At 38.3% G+C, this 24,633-nt stretch overlaps 1 protein-coding gene across 7 annotated transcripts in view; it reads right to left on the bottom strand.

Annotated features, from left to right (window-relative positions):
* Positions 1 to 568: 568 nt before the first annotated feature.
* pip5k1ca (phosphatidylinositol-4-phosphate 5-kinase, type I, gamma a) overlaps positions 569 to 24,633 on the bottom strand; it is a 78,043-nt gene continuing 53,978 nt past the window's right edge. Inside the window, exons 2-19 of one of the 7 annotated variants that reach the window (XM_051934656.1) lie at positions 24,150 to 24,181; positions 22,533 to 22,625; positions 19,477 to 19,607; positions 16,699 to 16,816; positions 10,206 to 10,358; positions 7,252 to 7,551; positions 6,769 to 6,974; positions 6,611 to 6,694; positions 6,406 to 6,454; positions 6,229 to 6,313; positions 5,927 to 6,088; positions 5,512 to 5,650; positions 5,386 to 5,418; positions 5,198 to 5,296; positions 4,848 to 4,980; positions 2,088 to 2,138; positions 1,163 to 1,246; positions 575 to 819 (exon numbers count right to left, since the gene is read on the bottom strand). In XM_051934656.1, coding sequence (XP_051790616.1) covers positions 817 to 819; positions 1,163 to 1,246; positions 2,088 to 2,138; positions 4,848 to 4,980; positions 5,198 to 5,296; positions 5,386 to 5,418; positions 5,512 to 5,650; positions 5,927 to 6,088; positions 6,229 to 6,313; positions 6,406 to 6,454; positions 6,611 to 6,694; positions 6,769 to 6,974; positions 7,252 to 7,551; positions 10,206 to 10,358; positions 16,699 to 16,816; positions 19,477 to 19,607; positions 22,533 to 22,625; positions 24,150 to 24,181 — 1,955 coding nt within the window. In that variant the 3' untranslated portion in view covers positions 575 to 816. Of the gene's footprint in view, positions 2,139 to 2,786; positions 2,837 to 4,847; positions 4,981 to 5,197; positions 5,297 to 5,385; positions 5,419 to 5,511; positions 5,651 to 5,926; positions 6,089 to 6,228; positions 6,314 to 6,405; positions 6,455 to 6,610; positions 6,695 to 6,768; positions 6,975 to 7,251; positions 7,552 to 10,205; positions 10,359 to 16,698; positions 16,817 to 19,476; positions 19,608 to 22,532; positions 22,626 to 24,149; positions 24,182 to 24,633 lie in introns of all 7 variants that reach the window. The other 6 variants (XM_051934654.1, XM_028816284.2, XM_028816283.2 and 3 more) reach the window with 6 other exon arrangements.

Here is a 24,633-nt window from a genome sequence, read left to right as displayed (position 1 = left end):
AACACTATTATCTCATACCACCCAATCATATATATTCATCTGGTGAATAAGAACTGTAAGAGACCCCCACCCCACATACACCAACTTAGTCACTCTTAATGGTGGTGGCAGAAATGTGATAATGAGAGGAGAAAAAAAATAAAAAAAGAAGCATAACAAATCCATGACAATACCCATCAAACCTACATCCATCTTTTAAAGGACTGGTGGAGCAGAAGGAGGAATGCATAGGCCAACATGGCATTGGTTTAGATAGAAGTAAAAAAAAAAAAAAAAAAGTAATTCACAGCATTAAAAAAACAAACTGGAACCCACACAAAGTAGTAAGTCCAGTGAAGCTTATGAAACATCTCAAGTGATACAGATATACATATACTTATTGGCTTTTTAAGTGTTTTTTTTGGGAGGGGGGTGTCATAATGGAACACAAGTATTCAGCCTATTTACAATCTAACTTGTTTTATATATATATATATATATATATATATATATATATATATATATATATATATATATATATATATTATATATATATATATATATATATATATATATATATATATATATTTATATATATATATATATATATATATATATATATATATATGCATGTGTGTGTGTTTGTGTGTTTTCCCAGGAACAAAGAAAGAAAAGATGCTTGCTAGAAATGGGACAAAGTCCTTATTTGTTTTCAAATATGTACTTCCCCATTTCTGTTGGAAGCCTTTGGGATAAGGATTTCAGTTCCAACCAAGCAGATCAACATCCAGTTAAGATGCTTCCTGTTCACAAATCACCCTGAAGTCTGCATAGGAATTACTGCAAAGGAAAAAAAAATCAAAAGAAATGATGTCAGGCAAGGAGCTGGGCTTTTTTTTTTTCTTTTAATAACAATTCACCCACTTGCACATGCGCAACTACTGTATCACTCCCATTACCCACCCATTTGTAATGAACTGGTACCAAAAATGGGGGAAGGAAAGAATATCCAAGAAAAAATTCCAAGTCCACAGACCACTGGCTAATTGTGGGGTGTGCTGGAAGAACAGAACTCACTTCCACATGGTGCCCCAAAAACCAGGGAGGAGATATATTTTGCATCAAAATATTGTTAATTTCTGTTAATTTATTCTGGTACACAGAAAGGTCAGATCAGACTTACTGTTTCATCCTCCCCGTCTGAAACGGAGTGTGCTTGAGAGCTATAGTGAAGAGGAGAATAAATCCAAGTCCTCTCCTCCGGAGGCTGCAATGGCAGGAGGCGAGAAGAGGGACAGCGCGACAGAGCCGGAGGAGAAAGAGAGAAAGAGAGAGTGTGAAAATGAACAAATACAAAAGGAAGACGGGGACAAAGAGGGAGTAGAACAAAACAGACAACAAAATGTAGGAATTTGTGAGAATTAGCTTTTTGAAAAGAATGCATGAAGATATACCTGAGGAGGAAATATAGCCTAGCGAATAATGTGCTTTAAGTTTTCCAATGCAGAGTTTAAGTCACTGAATTCTGAAGTTTCCCTGACTCAGTACATGAGTCTACTTACAGTTCTGAACTACTTACATTTCTGACACTGACCATGTGTGTCACGAAAACTGGTTATTTCATGGTATACCATGAAACAACCAAGTAAATGGCATTTGCAGCATAATTTTCAAACAATTTTCAGGTTCACTGTAGAAATGCAAAAATAGTTCTGAGCATCTAATATAACAAACATAGGGCACATCTGCTCTGGACTTCCTGACAGTGCAACACAGTTGCATCAAAAAGGAGGCACAGAAGGTAATAATTTCAATAGGTTCTTTTGCAAGAGATTATGTTTAATTCTTTAAGAATGTAAAAGAAAGCCTAAATAAACAAAATTGGGAACCAATCTATCAATGAGTTAGCGTATGGTAGCTAAAGCCCTAGGATGAAAAGTTCTGGTGTAATGATGAACTACATCATCAGTCCCTAGATGAGGTGATAGAGCTGCAGATGTGTAGGTAGTTTTTAGGCACCCAGTCCAAAACCAAATGAGGCCCCTATTCCCAAAAGTACCACTGGGAAAAAAATTCAATATACTAATCTTAAACTGGATACCACTTACGCAGGCGTGGCGCGGCACCGGTGAACAGATCCAGTACCGCCCATCTGAAAACTGCCAGCCAGGCACAGGGTGATGAAGATGAAGTAGTGAGCGATGATGGTGATGAAGATGATGACAGAACAAAGAAAAAGACAAAGCAGGAGAAGCAAAACGTAAACAGAGTGAAACATAAGAGCCAAAAAAGAATAAAAAAAAAACGTGACCAATTGGAGTACTGTACTGTGGATCAATTTAGTGGATTTGAGCAGTGCTGCTGATATGACAGTCTCTTACTGTTGAAGTTTTTACATTAACACACACAGATTTTGTTTCCTACTTTTCCTGTAAATACCAGTCAGATATAAAATGTTTTCTCGCTCTAACGTTCTTTTGAAAAAATGTGTGTGTGCGTGCAATCAGAAAGTTTTTCTCACACTGGTAGAATTACTTCCTTCTCTTTTTAGGCACATGGAAGGGTTTCTTAAGGTGCAGCAGCTATGACTCCTTGGTGGGAGGGTGTTCTCATTCTCCATGTTGAAGGTTCTACCCATTTTAGTTTGCAAAGTCACAAATTGGTCATTCCAAATATAAAGCTGGAACACAAGTACAGCTTGTGGAAGCCATGCACTTATAGTTTAACAAACCACAGCACTTCAAGAACAAACCCAGGCTGTCTTTTTTTTTTTTTTTTTTTTTTTTTTTTTTTAAAAACAAACGCACCCCATATATCTTCTTACGCCTGGCTGGTGTCAAGTGCTTCGCCCTGTCCCCTGTGGGATTCAAACCCAGTGTTAGTGCAGGTTACATCATTTGAAAAACATTTCTCCAGAGTTATTCACTTCAGCATACAATCACTGCCTGAGGACTTTAGAGTCCCGTATGGGTAAAGGGCCTACTCACACAGCTACTGTATCTGCTCAGTGTCTAAGGTGAGCTTAAACTTGGAAGGGAACTGATGAAAGCTACTACGTGGCAATGTAATACCACAGTACATACAGTTAACACTGGCTTGAAAGTTAAAATTCAGGCTGAGGTGCAAGGAAAACAAGCCAGTGATTAGTCCATTTTTATCTCTATTGCATCTTCTTTAAATTCTAGACAGGAATGAAGCACTAAGTAAGGGGACTCGTTCCATACAGGCCTCAGAGTTATAACAAGAAAACTAACAAATGCAGATGCATTCAAATCTGTTCTGCAGAAAGAAGATTTGCAACACCACTTGGCCACAAATTGTACAGTATGGGGATGGGAGGTGCAACTTTTAGATGGTATTTCCAGATTGTGGTTTTTCAGTTGTTATTATCCAGCTAATAAAGATTGTAGTTTCAGACAGATTAGTTTTAAAACTGACATGATACTGTCAAACCAAGTTAAGTTAACTTTTAGGGTTGAGTGTGAAGTGGGTGGAGCAAAATGTGGCACCATCGGGGAAAAAGTCAAAAACTGCCCCTGGAGACTGCAGCAGGTATTAAAACACAAAAAAAATGCTAGACATAACAAATGTCCAAGTACGTTAAACTAAGTAAACATTTCTATTTTACTACAAATCAAGTTTCAATTACTATTATACATTATAAATGATAATCATAACTAACAAGCTAAGCGTGTTAAAACTCAAACATCTACTCTTTTAGGGTGTAACATGACCTATCTGGTAGACACAGTAATAATTTTCCTATGGCACTTTATAATTTATAGTATATTATTTAGCACATGTTAAGACAGATGGTCTTAAAGGTACTATTTTACTGATGCCGATGTTCAGTATGTACTGTCTGTTATCATTTTATCATTATATATGTCTTGCTGTGATTCTCTGCACTCTCTAATGTCTACAGTACAAGTTTTTCAAACACGAGACAATAAATCTGGGAAGTGCAGACTGAAGTGCTGGCAATAACTTCCAATAAATGGTGAAAAAATGTATTTTTCTACTGGTATTATCAGCTCATCTTCTGCAGTCTTCCGCCTGTGATTATTTATTAGAATTTCTCTTTTTAATTTTCTACATAGATATGATTTTTTGGAGTGGGATAGCCTGATAATTTTCTATTGCTGACAACTTGGTTATTGGGTTGGCCTACAGATATTCAAGATGAACGTAAGTCTTACTTGTGTTTGTTTCATTTCTTTTGGAAAGCTTGCAGGACAGACACGGTTTCAGAAACCATAACTTGTAGCGCCACAGACATTGGATATGTACTGTAGATGCTCAGGAGGAGGTGGAGTAGGAAATAATTTTTTATAAACATTAATGATATGGCTATCATCATATGCATGGATAGCTAAACCATACCATCAGGCAGAAAGTACAGAGATAAATAAATTAATATTTCATCAATGTTTTCAACGTAGATTTGCTGTTTTGGTGGTTCATTTGAGAGATTTTACAGTAGATCCCTCAGTCTTCATCCTCAGATACAGCCTGCGGCAAGCTAAAGATGAACCATGTTGGTTCTTATCCCATCCATCCTTTTAAATCCATGTTACCATAATGACAATTGTGCAGCAGCCATGCAACTTATTTATCATAAAGTATAATTCATGCAAATGAAGAAAAATAATTTTTCATTACTTGATAATAGAGAACAGTCACGTTACTGACTGTTGATGAATCACAATCTATTTACATCTCTGTTGCAATGGGCTTTAGAACAGGACAGGGCTGAGCAACCCAGTACTAGGTAGAACGTTAAGCTGATGAACACAAGTTCAAAGACCAAGGGAAAACATACATAAAACACCACACTGGAAAAAGGAAGTGGGCCATTGGTTACTTACAAAGTAAAGGTCTGTGACGGGCACTTCCTCTTCAGATTCATGACTAACCGTCTCTGAAACCTGGCTGGCAGAGTCCAGCTCTACAGTCACTTTAGGACTTGGTGGGACAGAGGCAGATGCAGATGCTGTATCACTGTAGGAAAGAAAATCACAGGGAAAGCAAAGATTAGAGCCTATTCACTCATAAATTTAAGCATCTGGTTTAAATATTCCCCAAAAAGATGTCTAGGACTGTCACCTGACTGGTAATGACTTATTTTGGAACTCTCACATTAACGTTAAACTGCTTAGCTGACTTCACTGTTCAGCACATGAAGGTATTCCCTTCATTCTTTCCCACTGTGCTATACCTTTTTTCTGGTGACATGTCAAGAATGGCAGCCACCTCGTTGTCATGTTGTTTCACTTCCACTTCCACAGTGATCTGCTGCAGCTCCTCATCATGAGATCTGTACATAACATAATGACACCCTGCAGTATCAGAACTCTGCTCCAAACCAATAACAAAGATCTGAAAAATATAGAATACAGTTCCTACCTTACATCCTGACCTGATGAGTGTGTGTGTCTCCTAAAAAGAATATACACTGGTCAGTGGCATTGTTTAGGTTTTGTCAGAAAATTATTTACCAATATGCTGCCTATTACAATAAAACAGGGTTACCTATATCGTGGGTGTTCAGAAGTATCTGATGGTGACCTCTCTGGAATTGACAGTGACGTTGAGGACAATGTTGTTGCTATGGATGCAGTTGTAGCTTCCTCAAATGATGGAGGTGTACAAGGTAGTAAATCTGGCCGCCCTGAAATACAATATTTCAATATTGGATTCAGTTTGCTGTTCCTGTTCTGCTGACTACTACAGCTGCTCCTAGTGAAGCCTCATTTTATTACACTATCTTAGTGACATATATTAAGAAGCACGAATTATATCTATAAAGGGGCTCATCTTGAGGACACAATCCATTTATTGAATCCTTTACACATAACACTGAAGCAAGAGGAACATCAGTTTGTTTCTGGTCCAAGAATATTCATTTGATGTTATTAACATCAGTATGCCATCCCCCTGCCAATACCTTCATCTTCAAGTGTGGGAAAGCTCTTAGCGCCTCTCAGGTCATAAATGTTTTCATCCTTTTCCGAGGGCAACTGGCTGGCAGAAAATGCAGCACCTGGTCCAGAATACTTGGGCACAGTAAGCGCAACTCGTCCTTTTTTTGAAGGCGAGGATTTCAAAGCTGTACAACAAACAAAAAAGAGAGTTTATGTGCTTTGCAGAAGATTTGGGATAGTCAAGTATCCCTGTTGTCCCCCTGAATCTTCAGTTCCACACTTGAAAAGGATGACAGAATTAGTTAATGTTCTCAGGAATACTCACAAGAATTCTTCCTAAAAACAGTGCTGCTCATGAACTTGAAAAAGCGTTCTGCATAGAAACTGGGTCTGTGTACTGACACAGTATCCTAAGGGAGAGAGTGAGAGAGGGGTAACTAAAGCAGAACATATTGAAATAAGAATTGTGCTGCTCAATGCACAAAGAGAGGTGATGTCTTACCCCATCATGAACTAGGGCCTTCCATGTGTGTTCCAACTTCTTGATTAACCTGAGGAAAAAAGCAAAAAGAAATCATTGGTACAAATTCTTGTTAGTGTACACCCAAGACAAGATTCAGAATCAAGGTAACAGACATGGCTAAAGCAATAACTATCAGCAATTCTTGCAAAATAATCCAAATGTGAACACTGTTCACTAACTGTACCTGTATGACTGCAGGATATCAATGATTCCAATGTAGAGCAGGAGACGCTCCCCTTTCCCATTTACAGCAGGTATTCCACCCATCCTATCAAGTAGAAAGGAATGTCAGTACTTCAGGCAATTAACTCTCTCTACTCTAGCCAGAAGTCTGGCACTCACGTGTCATCAGTGTCAATGCTTTCTCCTCGGGCAACACCACCCTGAATAGATTCCATGGCTGTTGAATACAGGGCCTTCTGACCCATGGGTCTCTTTTCATCACTTGTGCTCTGGGATCCCTCTGTCTGACGCTCTCTTTCAGACTGATCCAGGTTGTGAACACCAAGCAGAAGACTGTAGTCCATGATTTTAAAGCTTTCCAGCACCTTAATGGATAAAAACCTAATCAGTACATATTTTAAAGTGGGGCAGCAGGCAAGAGATGAAGATAATATGTGGGTAAGAATTGTTGAGACCTACAAACAGAAAAGTAGGACACAAAAGTCTATCACAGTAACTTAGACGGCCACAGAACAATTCAATGTGGATAGAGCTGGGAGATAAAATGAAGCTGCAAGGAAGGCAGTCTTACATCAGTAACAGTCAATTTGCTTTTTGCATTTGTTTGGTCACTAGGCTGAAGTTAATAACACTGTTACTTACCAGGCAATCCCTTTGAAGTGTTTTGACCAGTGCATTGTAGGTGTCTGTATCCAGCATGAGACCATCCTGCAAGTCCTGCATGAAGTCCAAGTCCTTGAAAGTGGGACTGGACTTTTCACGCTCTTTCTTGGAGGCTCTTCGCTTGTAGGTGGAACCTTTAAGGTCATACTTAAGGTGCATGCGGACCACTCTGGGCAAGACATTGTTCATTACAACCATGCGAATGTTTTTACCACCCGACTGAACACAGTAGAGGCCATAGAACTTGGGTAACAGGGTGCGAGGATTCTGATTTAGGTTCTAATCAAAGAGAAGACACACAAGAAAAAATACGAGTTAAGTAGATGGGGATGAATTTTGCCATTTTCTTCCACTGTTTGTGCCTTATGACTTTGTCCTGATGTTTCAGAGCAAATCTTCTAATGCTTACCACATTAGTAAAGTGTGGTTAAAACATAGCAGAATGACAAAAGTAGATATCGACCAAGAGTATGAAGGACAAGAACAAAAACATGTCACAAAACAAATTAAAAGAATACACAAATAAGACAAAAAAACAATAAGACAATTCAGACATAGTAATACTGTAGTGTGTAAAATGGCAAATGACCATTGTTAAGATGAATATCCTTCCTAAACTTCTCTTTTTATTTCAAAACATTTCAATATATATCAATAAATCGTTTTTTAAACAGTTAGATTCAATAATAACCTCATTCATTTGGAACTCAAAACACCCACGTATCCGAAGAGCGACCCTACAAAGACCTCAGGCAGAAGGTGGCATGGCTTTACCTAATTTTCAGTTTTATTACTGGGCAGCAAACATACAAACCATAAAAACCTGGACACAAATAAATGAACATACACAGGCTTGGTCCGCATTAGAAGTAAAATCCTGTAGAACTTCTTTATATTCCCTGCTCTGCTCTCCAATAAATGAAAGTTATCGCAAATATACTAATAACCCAATTGTGCTTTACTCACTCAGAATATGGAACCAAATTAGGAAGCATTTTAAGATGGAAAATCTTTTATCAGTGGCACCTCTGCAAGAGAACCACCTCTTTCAACCTTCGCAAGTATATCCAGTTTTTAATACCTGGAAAAGTTTTGGGATTAAAATGCTCAGAGATCTTTATATAGACAACATATTTACATCTTTTGAACAATTACGTTCAAAATTTAACCTCCCAGCTACACATTTTTTTTACTATCTTCAAATTAGAAATTTTGTTAAACAGAAATTGCCCGATTTCCCCCACCTTGCACCCTCCACAATGCTGGAAAAAATACTGCTCAATTTTGAGGAAACAAACACTATTTCCGCAATATATAAAATCTTATTAGAGTCCCTACCTTTCAAAGATCCAAGAGGACATTGAGAAGAAGATCTCTTAATCAATATATCAGAAAAGGAGTGGAAGGTAGCAAAGCAGAGAATTCACTCGAGTTCTATATGCGCAAAGCATAGAATTATTCAACTAAAAATTATATATATCGAGCTCATCTGTCTCGCTTAAAACTGTCCAAAATGTTTCCAGGCCAGGATCCAACCTGCGAGCGCTGCAACCAAGCTCCTGCCTCACTGGGTCACATGTTTTGGGTCTGCACCAAACTAACATCATTTTGGACAAAAATTTTTAAGTGCCTCTCAGACAGCCTTGGTATCACAATCCCTCCTAACCCATTAACAGTTGTGTTCGGTGTTCTTCCAGATGGACTTGAATTGGAGAAGGACAAGCAAACGGTGATTGCATTCACTACACTTTTGGCACGCAGACTTATTTTGTCAAACTGGAAGAATCCTAATTCTCCTCTTATAAGTCAGTGGGAAACCGATGTTTTATATTATTTGAAATTGGAAAAAATCAAATTTTCAGTTAGAGGATCTGTACAACATTTCTTCAAAACATGGCAGGATTTAATCAATATTATTTTAGAATAAGAGAAATAACTATTATTGCATTTAACTCCCTTCTCCATCTCTTATTTACATAGATATTTACTTCTGCCTTTCTTTTGTTTAATGTTGCCTTATTAAAAAGCCTAAAGCAATTTTCCTTTAGCTAAGCTCTCCTTCTCAGGGGTGGGGTTTGATTAGTCTTCAAATCTGTTGGGTTATAAATTGATCTGTTTGTATGGAATGATTACAATGAAAATTAATAAAATAAAAATATTAAAAAAAAAAAAAAAAGGCAAATGACCCAATTGCAAAGGCCAAAAAACAATGAAGTAGAAGAATTAACTGATTTTTGCAGTTCTTTTTAAGCAATTGCAGCCCTAAAGGTCACATTCTATAACTGTTACTCACTTTTTAATTTTAATAATTACTGAAAAACTGGCTCCTGAATGAATTTATAAACTGTATTACAGAGTAATGAAATCATTTGCTTTTGTTTTTTTAAAAATCATTACACTGTTGTCTGTCCTGCGTTCGTTTCCCGGGTCCTCCCTGCATGGAGTTTCCTCCGACAGTCCAAAGACATGCAGGTTAGGTGCATTGGCGATCCTAAATTGTCCCTAGTGTGTGTGCTTGGTATGTGGGTGTGTGTGTGCCCTGTGGTGGGCTGGCGCCCTGCCTGGGGTTTATTCCTGCCTTGCGCCCTGTACTGGCTGGGATTGGCTCCAGCAGGCCCCCCGAGGATATAGCAGATTGGATAATGACTGACTGACAGACAATATAGTAAGTGATATATTTTAAGAGTCTTATATGATCTTGGCTAAACTAAAAAAAATTATTTAAGAAGAGAGTGCACCATAAGAGTTAATTTCAGATACAGCATCTCCTTTGAAAGATGTTTGGATAGAAACACATGACAAACATTTGCATAAATTAGTTCCAATGTGTAACACCAAATAAAGGTCAAACCGTTCTTTTCACTTCCAGCTGCACCAAATGTACTCTTAAGGCATCCTAGTTAAAATAACAGCTGCCTCAAGGTATTACTTACCATGTAGTAACCAGGTAGCAACTTTTGCAGAAATTCTGCCTCCTTATGCATCACAGTCTTGATGATGAACTCGTCATCTTTGGTGACATAGAACAAGGACCCACTGGCTCCTGGATTGGACAGCTCAATCAAGGGTTCGTTGCATAAAGAATACTAGGACAGACAAAATCAGTTTTCAATTTAGTGCAAGTCTTTAAGCCAACTAAACAACAGATATAAAAACAAAGTTCCCTACTTTGGTGTCACATAACTACAGCAATGCAGCAGTTGAAATTTTCCTATGTATAAAACTCAACAACCTCTGACTTGCTAAATGGACTAATAGGAAAATATTCAATGATTTGGGTATTACAGAAAGAACTTTAAATCTCAGAAAAATGTAAAACTTTTTAAATGAAGAAAATCAGTGTATTTTATATGGGTAGCACAAGCAAAAGCCAGAACAGAAAATACATATGGAAATTTACACCACATGTCAAAAGAATATCATTCATAGGACAAAAACCATTATCACAAAAGAACTGGAACTAATTACTAGGTGTTATTTATTACACAAATAAATAGGAACAGGTACGAGGAACAGAAGAGAAAATGCAGAACAGGACAACAATATGAAAGAGAGATATAGCCACAAGGGATATAAACAAAAAATACAACGTACTTGGAGAGGTAATTTCCAGAAACTGGTATGGTTCAGCAAAGCAACTGCAAACTTAACCTATAAGGACGTAACACACTAAACAAGCCTGTCAGTTTTGTGTAGTAGGAGACTGGACCGGCCTATTAATATAGAGGAAGTATATAAGAAAGGGCAAAGTAGACTCATCTTTCTTAGGAGACTGTGTTCCTTAATGGTGGTTGTGACGCTCTTTACATGTTCTATAACTCTGTCATGAAGGGAAGGTGTGATTTTCTATTCTGTGGTGTGCTAGGTCAGTAACATCACTTCAAGAAAGGCCCAACAAACCAGCAAGCTAATTAAGAAGGCACGCTCCATTATGGGAAGCACTCTGGATCTGCTGGAAGTAGCAGAGGAGGAAAATATGAAAACAAAACTGATGGCCGTTATGAACAATGCTGCACATCCTCTCTCTGACACACCGACAGTGAGGACTTTTAGAAAATGAATTATTCAGCAGATGTGTGTCAAGAAATGCTACTTGAGCTCCTTCACACATACAGCAGTATGCCTTTATAATGTCTCACTGTAACTGCTCCTTTCTCTTTAACCAAGTCAAAAGTTTTCTTCTTTTTTGTAATTTTTGTGTGTATTTGAGGGGGTGGTGTTTGTTACATTTCTTAAGCTTTTGTAAAAAGCTAAATTTCCCTTTGGGCAAATAAAGTCCCATCTATCTATCTAACAGGTGAAGCTGATATCACAACAGCCCCCAATATTATTTTTCTTCATTGGAATCATGTTGGCAAATTCTTAAATGCATTATACAATGATCAATATTCAAAGAGTCATCACAATGTAATGTAAATTAGTAACTGTTAGATGTCTGAAACATACATCTCATGTTTACATGAACATTTGTATTTTCTCAGGTAAGGTGTGGAAATGTAAGCTTGTCTATTCACAGGCAGTAGGCATAACAAGCTACACTGGGTATATAGTCCTCTTTCACTGAGCAAAAGGTATGGAAAATGTTGATTTACACTTGTATACTGGTAAAACAATTTTTGAAATGTTTTAATGTTAGTCTATCAAGATGAAGAGAAACCTAGCAGAAATGGAAAAACTAAATAATCCGATATACCTTACTACATACAGTATATGACGTTTTATAACAAGAAGAAAACAACAAAAAGTTATCAAAGTGCATCCATAAGTATAATTAAAAATTTCCAGATAAAGGAACAAAAGCCTTTAATTTTAAACTGGATGCATGGCAGTGACTGTATAATAACAACTTGGATTGTAAGTATTCATGCCTCTTTAGCACATTTCCATTCAGATTTTCAGATGTTACTTTTTAAAGTTAAATTAAGATTCCACTTGTGGTTCCATGCTCACGTGTAAATACTTCAAATATTAAAATACCACCTACATATGGATAAAGATCATTTGTGGAGCCAATTTTAACTTTGTTTTCTAGAGGATTATAGCTTCACTAATTAATGCCATTGTATTGTTTCGGTGTAGGGCACAGCTCTATATGCCAGCAGTGAAAATATTACTTGGTATGAAATTTATTAGCCCCTTAGAGATGGGTCTGGCTAAAGCTCACCACTTTATTGGTCTCTTCTAAGCTGAGGAATAATGTAAAGAAGGAAGTTACTTTGACAATTCTGTATAGAACACTAATCAGGTGGATTGATGGGGTATACGGTCCTTTACAACAAATTGGTTGTCTGATCCCTGTAACTTTTTAACAGTTATAATAAAACTCTCGCCAAAGTGAAAAAAGTGAAAGTTTACTCAGATAAATAAACAGAGCTAGTCACTTTGTACACTTATTTGGGAAATGCTCTACATATCACATTGGAAGAGTGTTCTTCTGCTGACCCTAGAAATTTGCATGCTCAACATAGAGTTAAAGTGCTTCAAATGATTAAATCAGTGAGCATAATTTCTGTTGCTTATTAATCATCTGTGTAACAGCAACATGTAAACATCATGGCAAAAAATATCGATTAAATCCTTAATAATCCTGGTTATCCTTTTCTGCATGCCATAAATAATTTTACATTTCATAAATGATAGAATACTTTGAAGTAGCAATCAGATTTTTAAAAAATAGATCAAATGTGAAGCAACTAGATCAACATGACTGAATAAATTTGTTTGAATATTGTGCACAAGTCAGGGATTAGCTCTAACTTTACTCTGTATATTTTTTCTTACTCGGAATGTCTGATATGTACTTGTAACACACATGACCAACTGAAATTGTCTTTGTGGATAACACAAATTTCATTTGTCAATCAAGTATTTTCTTTTTTTTTTTTTTAAACATAAAAGGAACAAACACTTCAACAAATGACTAATTCAGAAGAATTCAAATTATGTAATTGAATCTTGCAAAATATAAAAGCCTACAGCACACAACTGAAGAATTAGGTGATTTTTCTGGGGGTTTTTTTAGGGTTAGGTTAGAACCACCTTTAACTGCCCCTTGTTCTGAAATAACACTGTATACTGGTCTCTGTGGATTTTTCTTGCTGAGCTATAATAAGCAAAGAGTATCAGCTTAGCAGTAGTCCATAAGTGGTTTTCATACTTTTATTTTCTAAGAATTCCATTTTTGTACATCAGCTACACATCTGAGACTCTATTCATATTGTAGTTTTTGAAAACATTTATCCTTTGGGGTAGAATTGTTTCCAGTTGTCTACTCATAAATGTATTTAATGAGAACTGAAGAACTTTTATATTACTGATATGGCATTTGTTTCATTGTACTGATATTACTACAAGATTAGTCTTTCACTGCAATACACAAGCTTATTCTATCATTTTGTTTGAAGCAATTATAATCATTGTAGCAGATATTTTTAACGTGCTGATGTTAATAAATGATGCACAAACAGTATAATTTAGACTTAGTGGTGACAGCTAGGTGTTCTGAAAGACAGAACTTCCAAATCAGCACACAGGCACAGATTATCACAAATGCCAGTTAACGTACTAACTGGACCACTCCAATGCACAAGTAGTTAAGTCCATCATGTCTGAGACATACTGCCCAATTTGTTTGCCACAGGAAAAATTAACACTATACAACTGGGCAAAAAAGTGCCATATTGCTGCATGTCCTCAAGGACATAAGAACATTTGAAATTTGACAAATGAGGAGACCATTCAATCTATCAGGCTTGCATGTTTAGCTAATAGCTAACCTGTCGAGAATATCTCATCCAGATATTTCTTAAAGGCTGTCAAGATTTAGCTTCAACTACTATGTCAGTAGGTTGTTGCGGATTCCCACAATTTTTTGCATAAAGAACTGCTTCTTGGCTTCAGTCCTAAATGCTCTTCCCCTTAATTTCCACTGGTGTCCTCAAGTACATGATTCACCTTTAAGCTGAAATAATTCTCCTGGATATACTTTAGCAACACCTTTGAGAATTTTGAGGACCTGTATTATATTAACATGCAGTCCTCTCTGCTTGAGACTAAGCAGGTTTAATTCTCTATCTGTCTAAGCAGGATAAATCTTTAAATGCTGGGATGTACTTGGTTGCTCTCCTCTGCAGAGCTTCAAGTGTTGCTATGTCTTTTTTGCAGCTAGGTGACAGGATACACAATGGCTTCTCATGAACCTTAACTGAATAACTAAAAACATGTGCTGTCCAGAACAGTAATGGTTGATATTCAAAACAATAACAGTCAATGTAATGGAATATATACAGGGTATATACATATTTAATGTGGCGGGCGGCTGAAGGAATACCAGGGACACCTGGAGTGCTTCCTGGTGCTCGTGCGGCACTTCCACCACACCAGGAAGTGCTGCAGGGAGCTCGTCAGGAGGCACCTGGAGCACGTCAGGGTGGACTTATAAAGGGCCACCTCCCTCCATTCGTTAGCTGCAGTCGGGAGGAAGAAGACAGAGCTCGGCATAGAGGAGTGGAGGCGGTGAAGACTTAAAGAAGTGGGTGATTGGTGCAAAGGCACTGTGTGCTGTGGACATTATTTATAATAAAGTGTGTGCTTTATGCAATTATCGGTGTATGCCTGTCTGTGTCCGGGGCTGGACTTCCACAATTGGCATCCCAGATGGAACTCGCCACCTGGTTCAATGCGGGGGCCCCATAAAAAAAAAATTATTGTGGTCAGCCCGGAACAGCAGGACACCATGCACACGAGCCGCTGACAGCGGCAAACACACACCGCAAGCAGGCAACTCACCCGAAGTCCGCCTGCGGATATGGGGATCGTCATCTTCACCCAATGTGGGAATAGAAGAGCTGGCAAGGCAGGAGAGCAGCGGACGCCCTGAAGCACGGCGTCACGGGTCGGCAACGTGACGGAGAAGGCTGCCTCCGGAAGATGGGATCCACGAGGTAAGACCCTGGCCCAATGGCAGTTGGCCCTTGTGGGGCCGGACCTTGTTTATGTGTCTTCGGCAGGGGCTGCCTGGATCCATGTTGGTGGCCGATGTGTGGCGAGTCACGGGACAGCGTCAGCGGCAAGAACAGCCGGGAAAGAGGAGCCTCTGCTGCTCAAGAAGAAACAGGAGCAGAGGAGCTGCCTGGAGGCTCGCCACTGCATCGAGAGCAGGAAGGAGAAGATGGTGAAGAACCGGAAGTCCCTCCCCAAGTCTGGTGAGGGATTGGACGGTGTGTGTTGTGTTCCCGCCACTGATTGGATGGAGGCAGGACCAACGAATGTCCGTCCCGAACCAGGAAGGGACCCACCAGAGCCGAGCAGGCGGCTGTGTGACACACAGCCGACATGTAGGACCGAACAACGGGTAAGTCCACTGCCGGCTGATGTTCCACCTCTGTTTGTGGCGTGAGCTTGAGGAGTGCCTTCAGCCTGCCAAGTCGCTTCTCCAGGTAATACGCGCCCTCCGTGAGATGTTGGAGAAGCTGGAGGGAAAGGCAATCGAGCCTGTGAAGATGCTACAAGAGTGGGCAGAATGGCGCAGTGCTGGATACTCCAGCCGGAGAGACATTGGGACGCAGGTAGGTGACACCTGTGTCGAAAAGGGAAGATGTGCGAAGGGGGTCCGGTATCAGTCGGTTCCAGGTACCGAATAGCCGTACCTCTGACAGTAGATGCGGTGATGAGGACCGATCGTGTGGTGGGTGTGGAGCGAGGAAAAGGGCAGGTAAGACGACGGCTGTTGTGTGCCGGGGATCTAGGTGCCCTGCTCCCTGAGCCAGCGTCGGTCTCACGCCGTTCTACAGGGACATAGATGGTGCGGTGTCTCCTTTTTTCCCCATAAGGAGACTCAGACCGTCAAGGTGCCCCAGAGTAAGAGAAGGACCTGGAGAAAGCCGACTCCTGCGACAAGGGAGGATGTGAGGCTGGAAGCTCACGTCCGCTGATGGGCCACCCTCTGCCGCATCATATATAATATATATATATATATCTATATATATATATATATATATATATATAGAACAAGAATTACCTCAATATATTTTCATATCCTTGTTTAGCTTACACTTTTGGTCAAAACAAATTCAACTGAGACATGTGTAGTCCAACTGCAATCATACCATTTACAGTTACAGCACTATCAGGTGAACGAAATCTCTCCGAGTCAAACCAGTTAGTGATTGAATAAAAGAGAGTAACTATATAGTGTACAATCCAGCACATCAGCCACTAGGCCACAAAGTGTGAACTGGATAAAAATACTCAAGTAAACTTTCAGTTTTCTCAGTCAGACAGCAAATCTCTCTGTAGACAATTCAGTTAAGGTGCAAGAATACATTATAGAGCCCATATCTGATAAACAGTCAATGTCACAGACTGGCATAAATGTAAACCAGACATGGCAGGGTTAGGTCAAACTCAACAATGCTATTCATTTACCAGATAATCATCAGGCCGGATGCCAAAGAGCTCTCTGAAATAACGGAAGGCCACAGGAGCATAAGTCTTGAAGCGGAAGTCGGGAAAGTGGTGTGCTGGTGTCAGGTTACTGCCTTCACTGCAGACAAAAACAAGCAAATATAAGTGAACCCCATTCAGTAATGTTCCAGCAGACAATCGTAACGGAACCACATCTGTGCAGTGGCAAGAACACAACTAATTATTCTTTATAACAATATCACATATTTTTGATCCTCATTATCTTTTGATTTAACTCATGTAAAACATTCAAGAGCCTAACGAAACTAAGGAGACAGATACGGTTATCCCCAGGAAGATACTGCTCAGTCATGTAGCCAAAACAAACATCCTGCGGTCATTATAGAAGGGACTTGTTCAGATACTGGGTGTCCACCAAGTATTATACATAAAATTTCAAACTGACAATGTGCTTTTGAAAGTGTTAGAATACAGAAATAGGAGGTGCATCAGCATAAACAAACAATACATGCACAATTTTACACATTCAAAGCTGAATTATGAAAATGCAGAAAAAAAGTTAAAATACCCTCATTTACAGAAAAAAAAAAAAAACCCCCAAAGAAAAAAAACCACATACATCATTACCAGCTCCGACTATGAATCAGCTCAAAAGATCAGCCTATTTAGCCATTTTTGGCTCTTATTTAGAATGGTCTACATGCACCATGCACCTGAACAAACCAAGCACAATGGTTGGGATCATTTTATTTGCTTTTTCAAATGCTTTTAACACTACCCAGCTTCTCTGGTTGGGGAATAAGCTCAAAGTGATTCACGTAATATGTTGCCATACTAGCCTAGATAATGGCTATCTAACTGACAGGAGGCAGTTTATGAAGATCCTGGGTGGCGTACTAAAGATGGCAGTCAGCAACACATGAGTACAGCAGCAATTTATGTTATTTACAGAAAGCTGGTTAAGGAAGTGAGCATCACTAATATTATGGAGTTGGTGGTGGAGCCATTAGATCAGGCACCATAACAGGGAAAGAGGTTAAGGAAGAAAACAGCTGTTGGCCCTTCCGAACTATAGACTGGATTCGATGGACAACAGAGATATACTATACAGAACTGCCCAGAATAGAGAGTTCTTTGTAAGAAAACTTAGTTCTTTAAATGTGTGAGACAAGCTACTGGAGATATTAAATCAGTCCATAGTGGCCGTTGTACTGTTCTACGATACTTCCATGTCCTGCTTCAGCTCAGGTGTGGAACATCTGAATGAATTGATCATGCAGGACAGCTGCATTACAGGACTGACCCTGAACTCACTGAAAGTAGTGGCAGAAAAGAGGATGATGGTCTGTTGTGTCCATCTTCACCCTAGTCAGTTACAATATGCATTGGCAGAGGAACAAGAACACTTTATATATATCATCATTATTATTATATTGTGTGTAAAGTTTGGGTCACTGCACTTATATAACAGTTTGCATTTTTTTCTTTTTATTGTTTTACATGATTTTGTTACATTGCATCCATTCTTCCATCTATAAGAACACACAATACATTTAAATAAAATAACTCTACATGAAAGTCACTAAAATACATTATTACTTTACAATATAATTAAGAAAATAATTTGCTCAAGTTAATTATGAAGCTAGAAAAAAGGGGTGGTGGGTTTCAAAATATGCTTGCATCCGGGAACAGTGTGTTCACTGTCAAATCTCAAGCTAAGGTTTCAGTGCAATACGGGTCAATCCTCTTTCCTTAACCTAGTCTGTCTTGTCTTACCTTGCATTTTTTTACCTTCTATGCTAGTAGAAGTGTCTCCAGCTTACAGCTGATACAATCTACCACAATGTGAGAGTAAACAAGCATTATAATTTGAAGCATAGATAACTTAGACTGTAACCTCATGAGCTGTGCGTAATTCAATATAGACCCTACCACAGACTGCTTTGATTGCTGTGTCATTAGATCTTCATGGTTAAAGAAGCTGGATTATGCCCATTCTTAAGTAAGACAAACACTACTTAATGATTGAGATGAAAGTAATAAAAACGGTCTTGGGTATTAAAATCCAAAGAACAAATGGATTCAAAACAGATGAATTTTGACAAGTCAGTTTGCACAAGCAGACTAACAACAAATAACTTAAAAGTTAAAAATAAATCGGCTGTTACTGAAGACTATAAACCAGCCAGTTTAAAATACTGCCTTCTGAACCGATGCTGCATCGTCTGCAATATGCACATTGTTATAGCAGAAGTACAAAGAAAAATGCAGGTATTTGTAGCTAATGTTTGAAGTGAATATTATTCTCTCCACAGGGAAAGATGTGTTGTTATATATTGGAAATTCCAACAATGATGATTGCAATTGGAAGTTCAATTCTAATCAATCCCACACAACACTTAGAACTTTCACCTTCCAAAATGCATATTAAGCTCAGCTTTCTATAATAGCATCTTTAAAAGAAAAACTACTTGGTGATTAAGCAAACTGCAGTAAACTAATTCATACAGCACAAATGTGATACTTCGAACTAAGAAAACTTGCAGAATGGCTGAATGGATGTTTTTGTTTCAAAGTGTTTTTGTTGTTTTTCTAAACATAATTTGTAGCTTTTAATATCAAGAACACCCTATTTGTATTCAGTTTTGTTTCTTACATTTACTTAAACCCCACACATGTTCACCTCATTCGCATCAGATCCTTCTGGCATCTGTTTTATTAGCAACAGCTGGAAGTTCATACCATATCATCTATGTACAAAATAGTTTTGATTACCTAGGGAAAAAAATGCTTTCTACCACGTAGAAGTCCTGCATCAGCACATCCCGCTCTGGTTTAGAAGTGAGATTACCCACAGTGTACCCGATCCCAAGCTGAATAGCACCTTTCAGTGCTGAAGAAGTGGTCTGTAAAAGAAACATTAAAAAAGAAAGTTGCAAAAGGTTTGAATGGAGACCCCACTACTTATGAAGACATTAATTTATTATCTTTATTGTACAACCCACAAGACTGACAGATCATATTTGCCACCATCCATTGTTTTCCCATTAATTATCATGGTTACCATAGCCTTGAAATGAATTTCTCAGTTTTTAATTTTGTAAACTCTGTCATCATACTTAATTAACAAGTTTAAAATGGAAATAAAGCACACCAAATGCATGCCTCAGCTCTAATTAAAACAGAATGATCTCATCCTTATTAAAGCAGCACTAAAATTTCTAAGAGAGATCCACTCTCCGGAACACATATTGCTTTTGTAATCTATGACTTTTGTGAGTTTTTCTTTCAGCTTTTCCCTGGCATCAGTGGTTTAAGGCGGCCATACTGTATATTCTTCATAAAAAAGGAGTTTAAAATGGGAAGGGAAAATATTGGTTAAATAAATGTAACCTATGATTCCATTTCTGTAAAGAACAAATTTTACAGATCTTGCACAGACACTGAAATTTGATCTCTCATACATTGTAATTTTATAAGACCCAGGAAATGCTGGAGACAATTCTCTCTTGCTCAACTGACCTGAGAATTCCAACAAAACCAATTGGGAAAAAGTTATTTGGTACAAGGTGGTCTCATCTGTCCAACTTAGAATACTCCCACAGCAAACCCAACCAGAAAAAAAAGGAATGAAAATGAATAGTAGGTGGTTAACTTTAATATTAATTGCACTTAAGATTCTTTTTTTAATGGTCATCATGCTTATGTTCTATTTTGTATTTTTTTTTTTTTTTTGGTTTAGGTAACCCCCTGCTTGTGTTATGTTTTGTAACGTTGACTGCTCCTGGAAATTGTTGTGACTGACCATTCCTACTGTATATATGTTCACCACGTCTCAGCTATTTAAATTCCCTCCTTAACGTAGGCATCAGCAATTACAGACAAACAGCAGCCTTTACTCTGAAATAGCTACCAACACTACAGTCATGGCAGGCTGCCAGCACTTGAATGAAAGGAAAAAGGCAAAGGTCTGCACTAGTATACTGGTATCCTTGACAAAGATGAGTACAAAAGCTCTATAAAATAAACAAAATGTGTTATACGATACTAAATTGGCCTTACTGTGTAGCTGGTGTGTGCATGTGTTCACCCTGTGATGGACTGGTACTCTGTTCCGGCCTCGAGCCTTATGCTAGCTGGAACAGGCTCCAGGACCCCCCACAACCCTGTTTAGGTAAAAGCAACTTAGAAAATGACTGACTGACTGTTATACTTGATGCCTAAAATAACTGAAACACTAAACTAAACTTTATTGTAACTCAATTAATACTACAGTATAATTTAAAAAAAAAATATTTTTAAATGAGTAATACTTGTTTCTCTTCAAAAATAGCTCCGATAGATATTATGTTACCTACATTAAAAATGCCAAGTAAATGCTTTATGTGACTCATGTTTACTTTGACAAATAGAACTTATTTGAAAGGAGTACTTTGGATATACCAGGTATTAGCTAGAAAGAAAATGTTAAATATACCACACAGCTGCAAAGGAGAATAATCAAGTAATTTTTAATTTCCTAAAACAGTGGATTAACTACCAGGAAGGAGTTGTAAGTGCATCTTGTGCCCATAAACAATAAAATGATCATGAAGTAGGCAAAAAAAACTTCAAAATCCACATTCATCATGGGTTCATCAAATCTCCAAAACATGAATGGAATGGTAAATTCACAACAAAGGTCTGTGTGGAACTTAGATCCTGGTTTCAGTGTATGATTAGATAGGTACAAAATTAATTCTTAGGCCACTACTGAAATCTAGTGTGTGGAGTAGCGTAAGAGAAGAGTCGTGCATACAAAGTAATGAACCATGCCTCCCATAAAATATAAAGGTGGACTACTGGGGTTGTTTTTTTTTTTTTGCTGCTGGGAATTCTTTTAAAACCAACAGTGGAATGACCTCTACTACATAACAGGATGCAAACATGGGACATCTGCTTCTGTCAGATAGGAGTCTGCATCTAGGTCACAGATGGACCAAAAGCATGATGAACTTAAACGAGCCTCAAAATCAAGCAATGAATTGGGTAACTTAAAATAAAAACAATGTTTTACAAAGGGTCTCTCATTCTCCAGACTAAAACTATTATACGTTCTTTAGTAAGAATTTCTCTGGCCATCTATTTTTATAGATCTATAACGATTTGCAAAGACTATGCATAAAATAACAGTATAATATGTTACAAAATAGTCAAATACCACATTTAAAATGACAGGAAAATACTTTGTGTTGCAAGTAACAGACACAGGAGATTTAATAAAATATTACAATATATGCTTTTAAGGAAACACATAAGTACTGCTTATTTAAAAAGACTTCCTTTGAAATACAGTAACTGTACTAAAACAGATGTCTGTAATTTTCACACTGCCGAATATAATATGGCTTAATATTTGCTTCTATTTCATACAGCGTTTTTGCTGATCTTAATGAAGATTGACAAGGATTCTGGAGTCCACTGCATATTCTGAATCGGATATATTCTAGTAGCCAAAAACTTGTCAATGGGAATTCTGTTTTCAACGTTTCTTCACTCAAAAATTCCATCGCCCAGACTGCACTGTATATTGTAACAAAAATGCTTTGAATATAATTGCTTGATGATGAAATTCACATATATTCGACTGTATTCACAATTAACTAGAGAGCCACATGTGACAGAACTAAAGAAAAAAAAAGAAAAATACCACACTACTATCAGGGAGCAAAGAACATGAATAGTGTAATCCTCTAAAATGGCTTAACATAGAAAACAAAACTGTGCAGGCCCAAGTTCAAATTCATTCACAACTCCAGTTATGAGTTCCCATCGGTCTTCAGCAGGAATACCTTTTTGTAAGTGGTCTCTCCAGAGGCATCAACTCCACGATGGCCAATCTTTTTTCCTGGAGCACCAACCTGCTGCCCTGAAGATGAGGGCATCTGAAAAGGAAAGAAGAATTAAATGCTATTAATAAAGATGGCCACTACCTCTGTAGTTGATATATGAGTGAATATCCCAGATATTTTTGCTTTCAAGCTATGCAGTACTGACATATAGCTCCAAAAAGAATTACAATATGTGAATAAGACAGGAACCAGCTAGTTTTGCTGAAGCCAGACATATAAAATATACACTTGGAAACAACTACAAATGAGTTTTGTTTAAAACTGTGTGGAAACAATTAGACAGCTCACTGACTGTCACATATCTAAACCAATCCAATGCCTCAAGAAGGTGGCTCTCAATGTAGGGGTGATGATTTTGAACTGCACAGAGCAGAGGTGCTCTCATTAACCTGGTCCGATAGACAGCAAACTTCTGATAATGATGAACCATCTATAGTCGAAAAGCCTCTTAAAAAACCCTACTAGACATAAATATGTGTCGGTTGTGCAGACAGCACATTGCACATTTTAAAAATAAATAATCGGTTTTAAAAACAAACAAACTGATGCAAGGGAAAACATTTCTGTAGTATCAGATTATACACTGGCATTCAAAGGCATCAACAGACGAATGGTAAACATGAACGATGTGATGCCACAGGTGCTGTGTTCCCTTTCTGTTGTCCAACGTTAAGACAATAGTGTACAAGTCAACGTAAGCTTGAAAGAACAGGCAGGCAGCTATATTCATGAAAATGTGAAAAGCAAAATATGCATCTGAAGTAAATGGTGTGTCACTCTGTCAACTGGAACGCTGTTAACATAACTAATAATGAAGAGCCCCAGGAGATGCAGATTTCAGTACTCAAAAACACCGGATTCAGCAATCTGTCTAACAACACCCATAATACGTGGACAATGCTGCACAACATCTACAGTACATATCAATGAATAGCTAAAGAAATTTAACATTACTATCTAAATGGAAATGCAAACATTCCATGACAAAATGGACACAGCGCTTTAACACATTGCGTATCCATAGACCACACTGCTAATCTAAACTCTATTTGCTGTTATATAGCACTATATATTATACGGTGACGCAAAGAGATAAAGATATTGTATTAGACAGGGGTACTTCTTAAACATGTGAAGCCAAGTAACTGCAGTGGTATACGTGTGTGTATGTGTGTGTGTCTGCCTGTCTCCACTGTTGTAGCGCCAAGTGCAGATTGATTATTAAGCTTCAGCTACCTTGAGGAACTGAGCTCCTGACTAGATAACAGCAAAAATTAGCTTTTTATTTTCTCATTTGCTCTTTCCTTAAAACTCTGGTGGCAGTTTAAAATACACCGACTGGAGGAACTGGGGGCAGGTGTTTTAGGAAGAAGCCCTGCGGGTGCAGGCTTTGCAGTTCAGGATTGCGTTGCTATTCACTACACACATTTATCAGGTTGTCCCCAGATGTGTATTCTCATTTGAGAATCATGCCTTGCCCTGTGAGACTAGACACCAGCAAATATTTTGAAACATGACAGATTCTTTGACTTAAAGTTATATTTATGACTTTCTCACCTCAGCAACACACACCTTCTTACTTGCAGTATCTGTAGAGAAAGAGGAAAAAGTGTTTCAGATTGTTTTTTGTCAACAGTGGTTAAAAACATTAAGACCATTGTTTAACTCTTTGAGGGCTGAATATTTTTTCCAAAGAACTAAGTTTTCTGAAAAGCACACAAAGCAATCGTTTCCCACATAAATCAACACAAAATGTCTGTTGCTACGTGCTGTGGCTGCTGTTGGCGCATGTTTGGCATCTCTGGCGGCAGTAGCGCCTCAATGGTCAGCAGGAATGCACGGTGGGCCGTCTGCCTGGCTGTCTTCGCACAGCAGGCAGTGTGACGCAATCTGGTTTGTACCTTTTGTCATCATAAGTGGTGGTCCTCCCAGGCGAACGCTGCTGTAGGCACATCAGCTACACAAAAGTGTTCAGCACCACTATCAGCCGGGGACCGATCAGACGATGCTGATACCTCACTTTCGTTCTCCAGACCACTTG

This window comes from Erpetoichthys calabaricus, chromosome 12 (genome assembly GCF_900747795.2).
Source record: "Erpetoichthys calabaricus chromosome 12, fErpCal1.3, whole genome shotgun sequence".
Taxonomy (NCBI): domain Eukaryota; kingdom Metazoa; phylum Chordata; class Cladistia; order Polypteriformes; family Polypteridae; genus Erpetoichthys; species Erpetoichthys calabaricus.
This window is presented reverse-complemented; position numbering and strand designations above follow the sequence as displayed.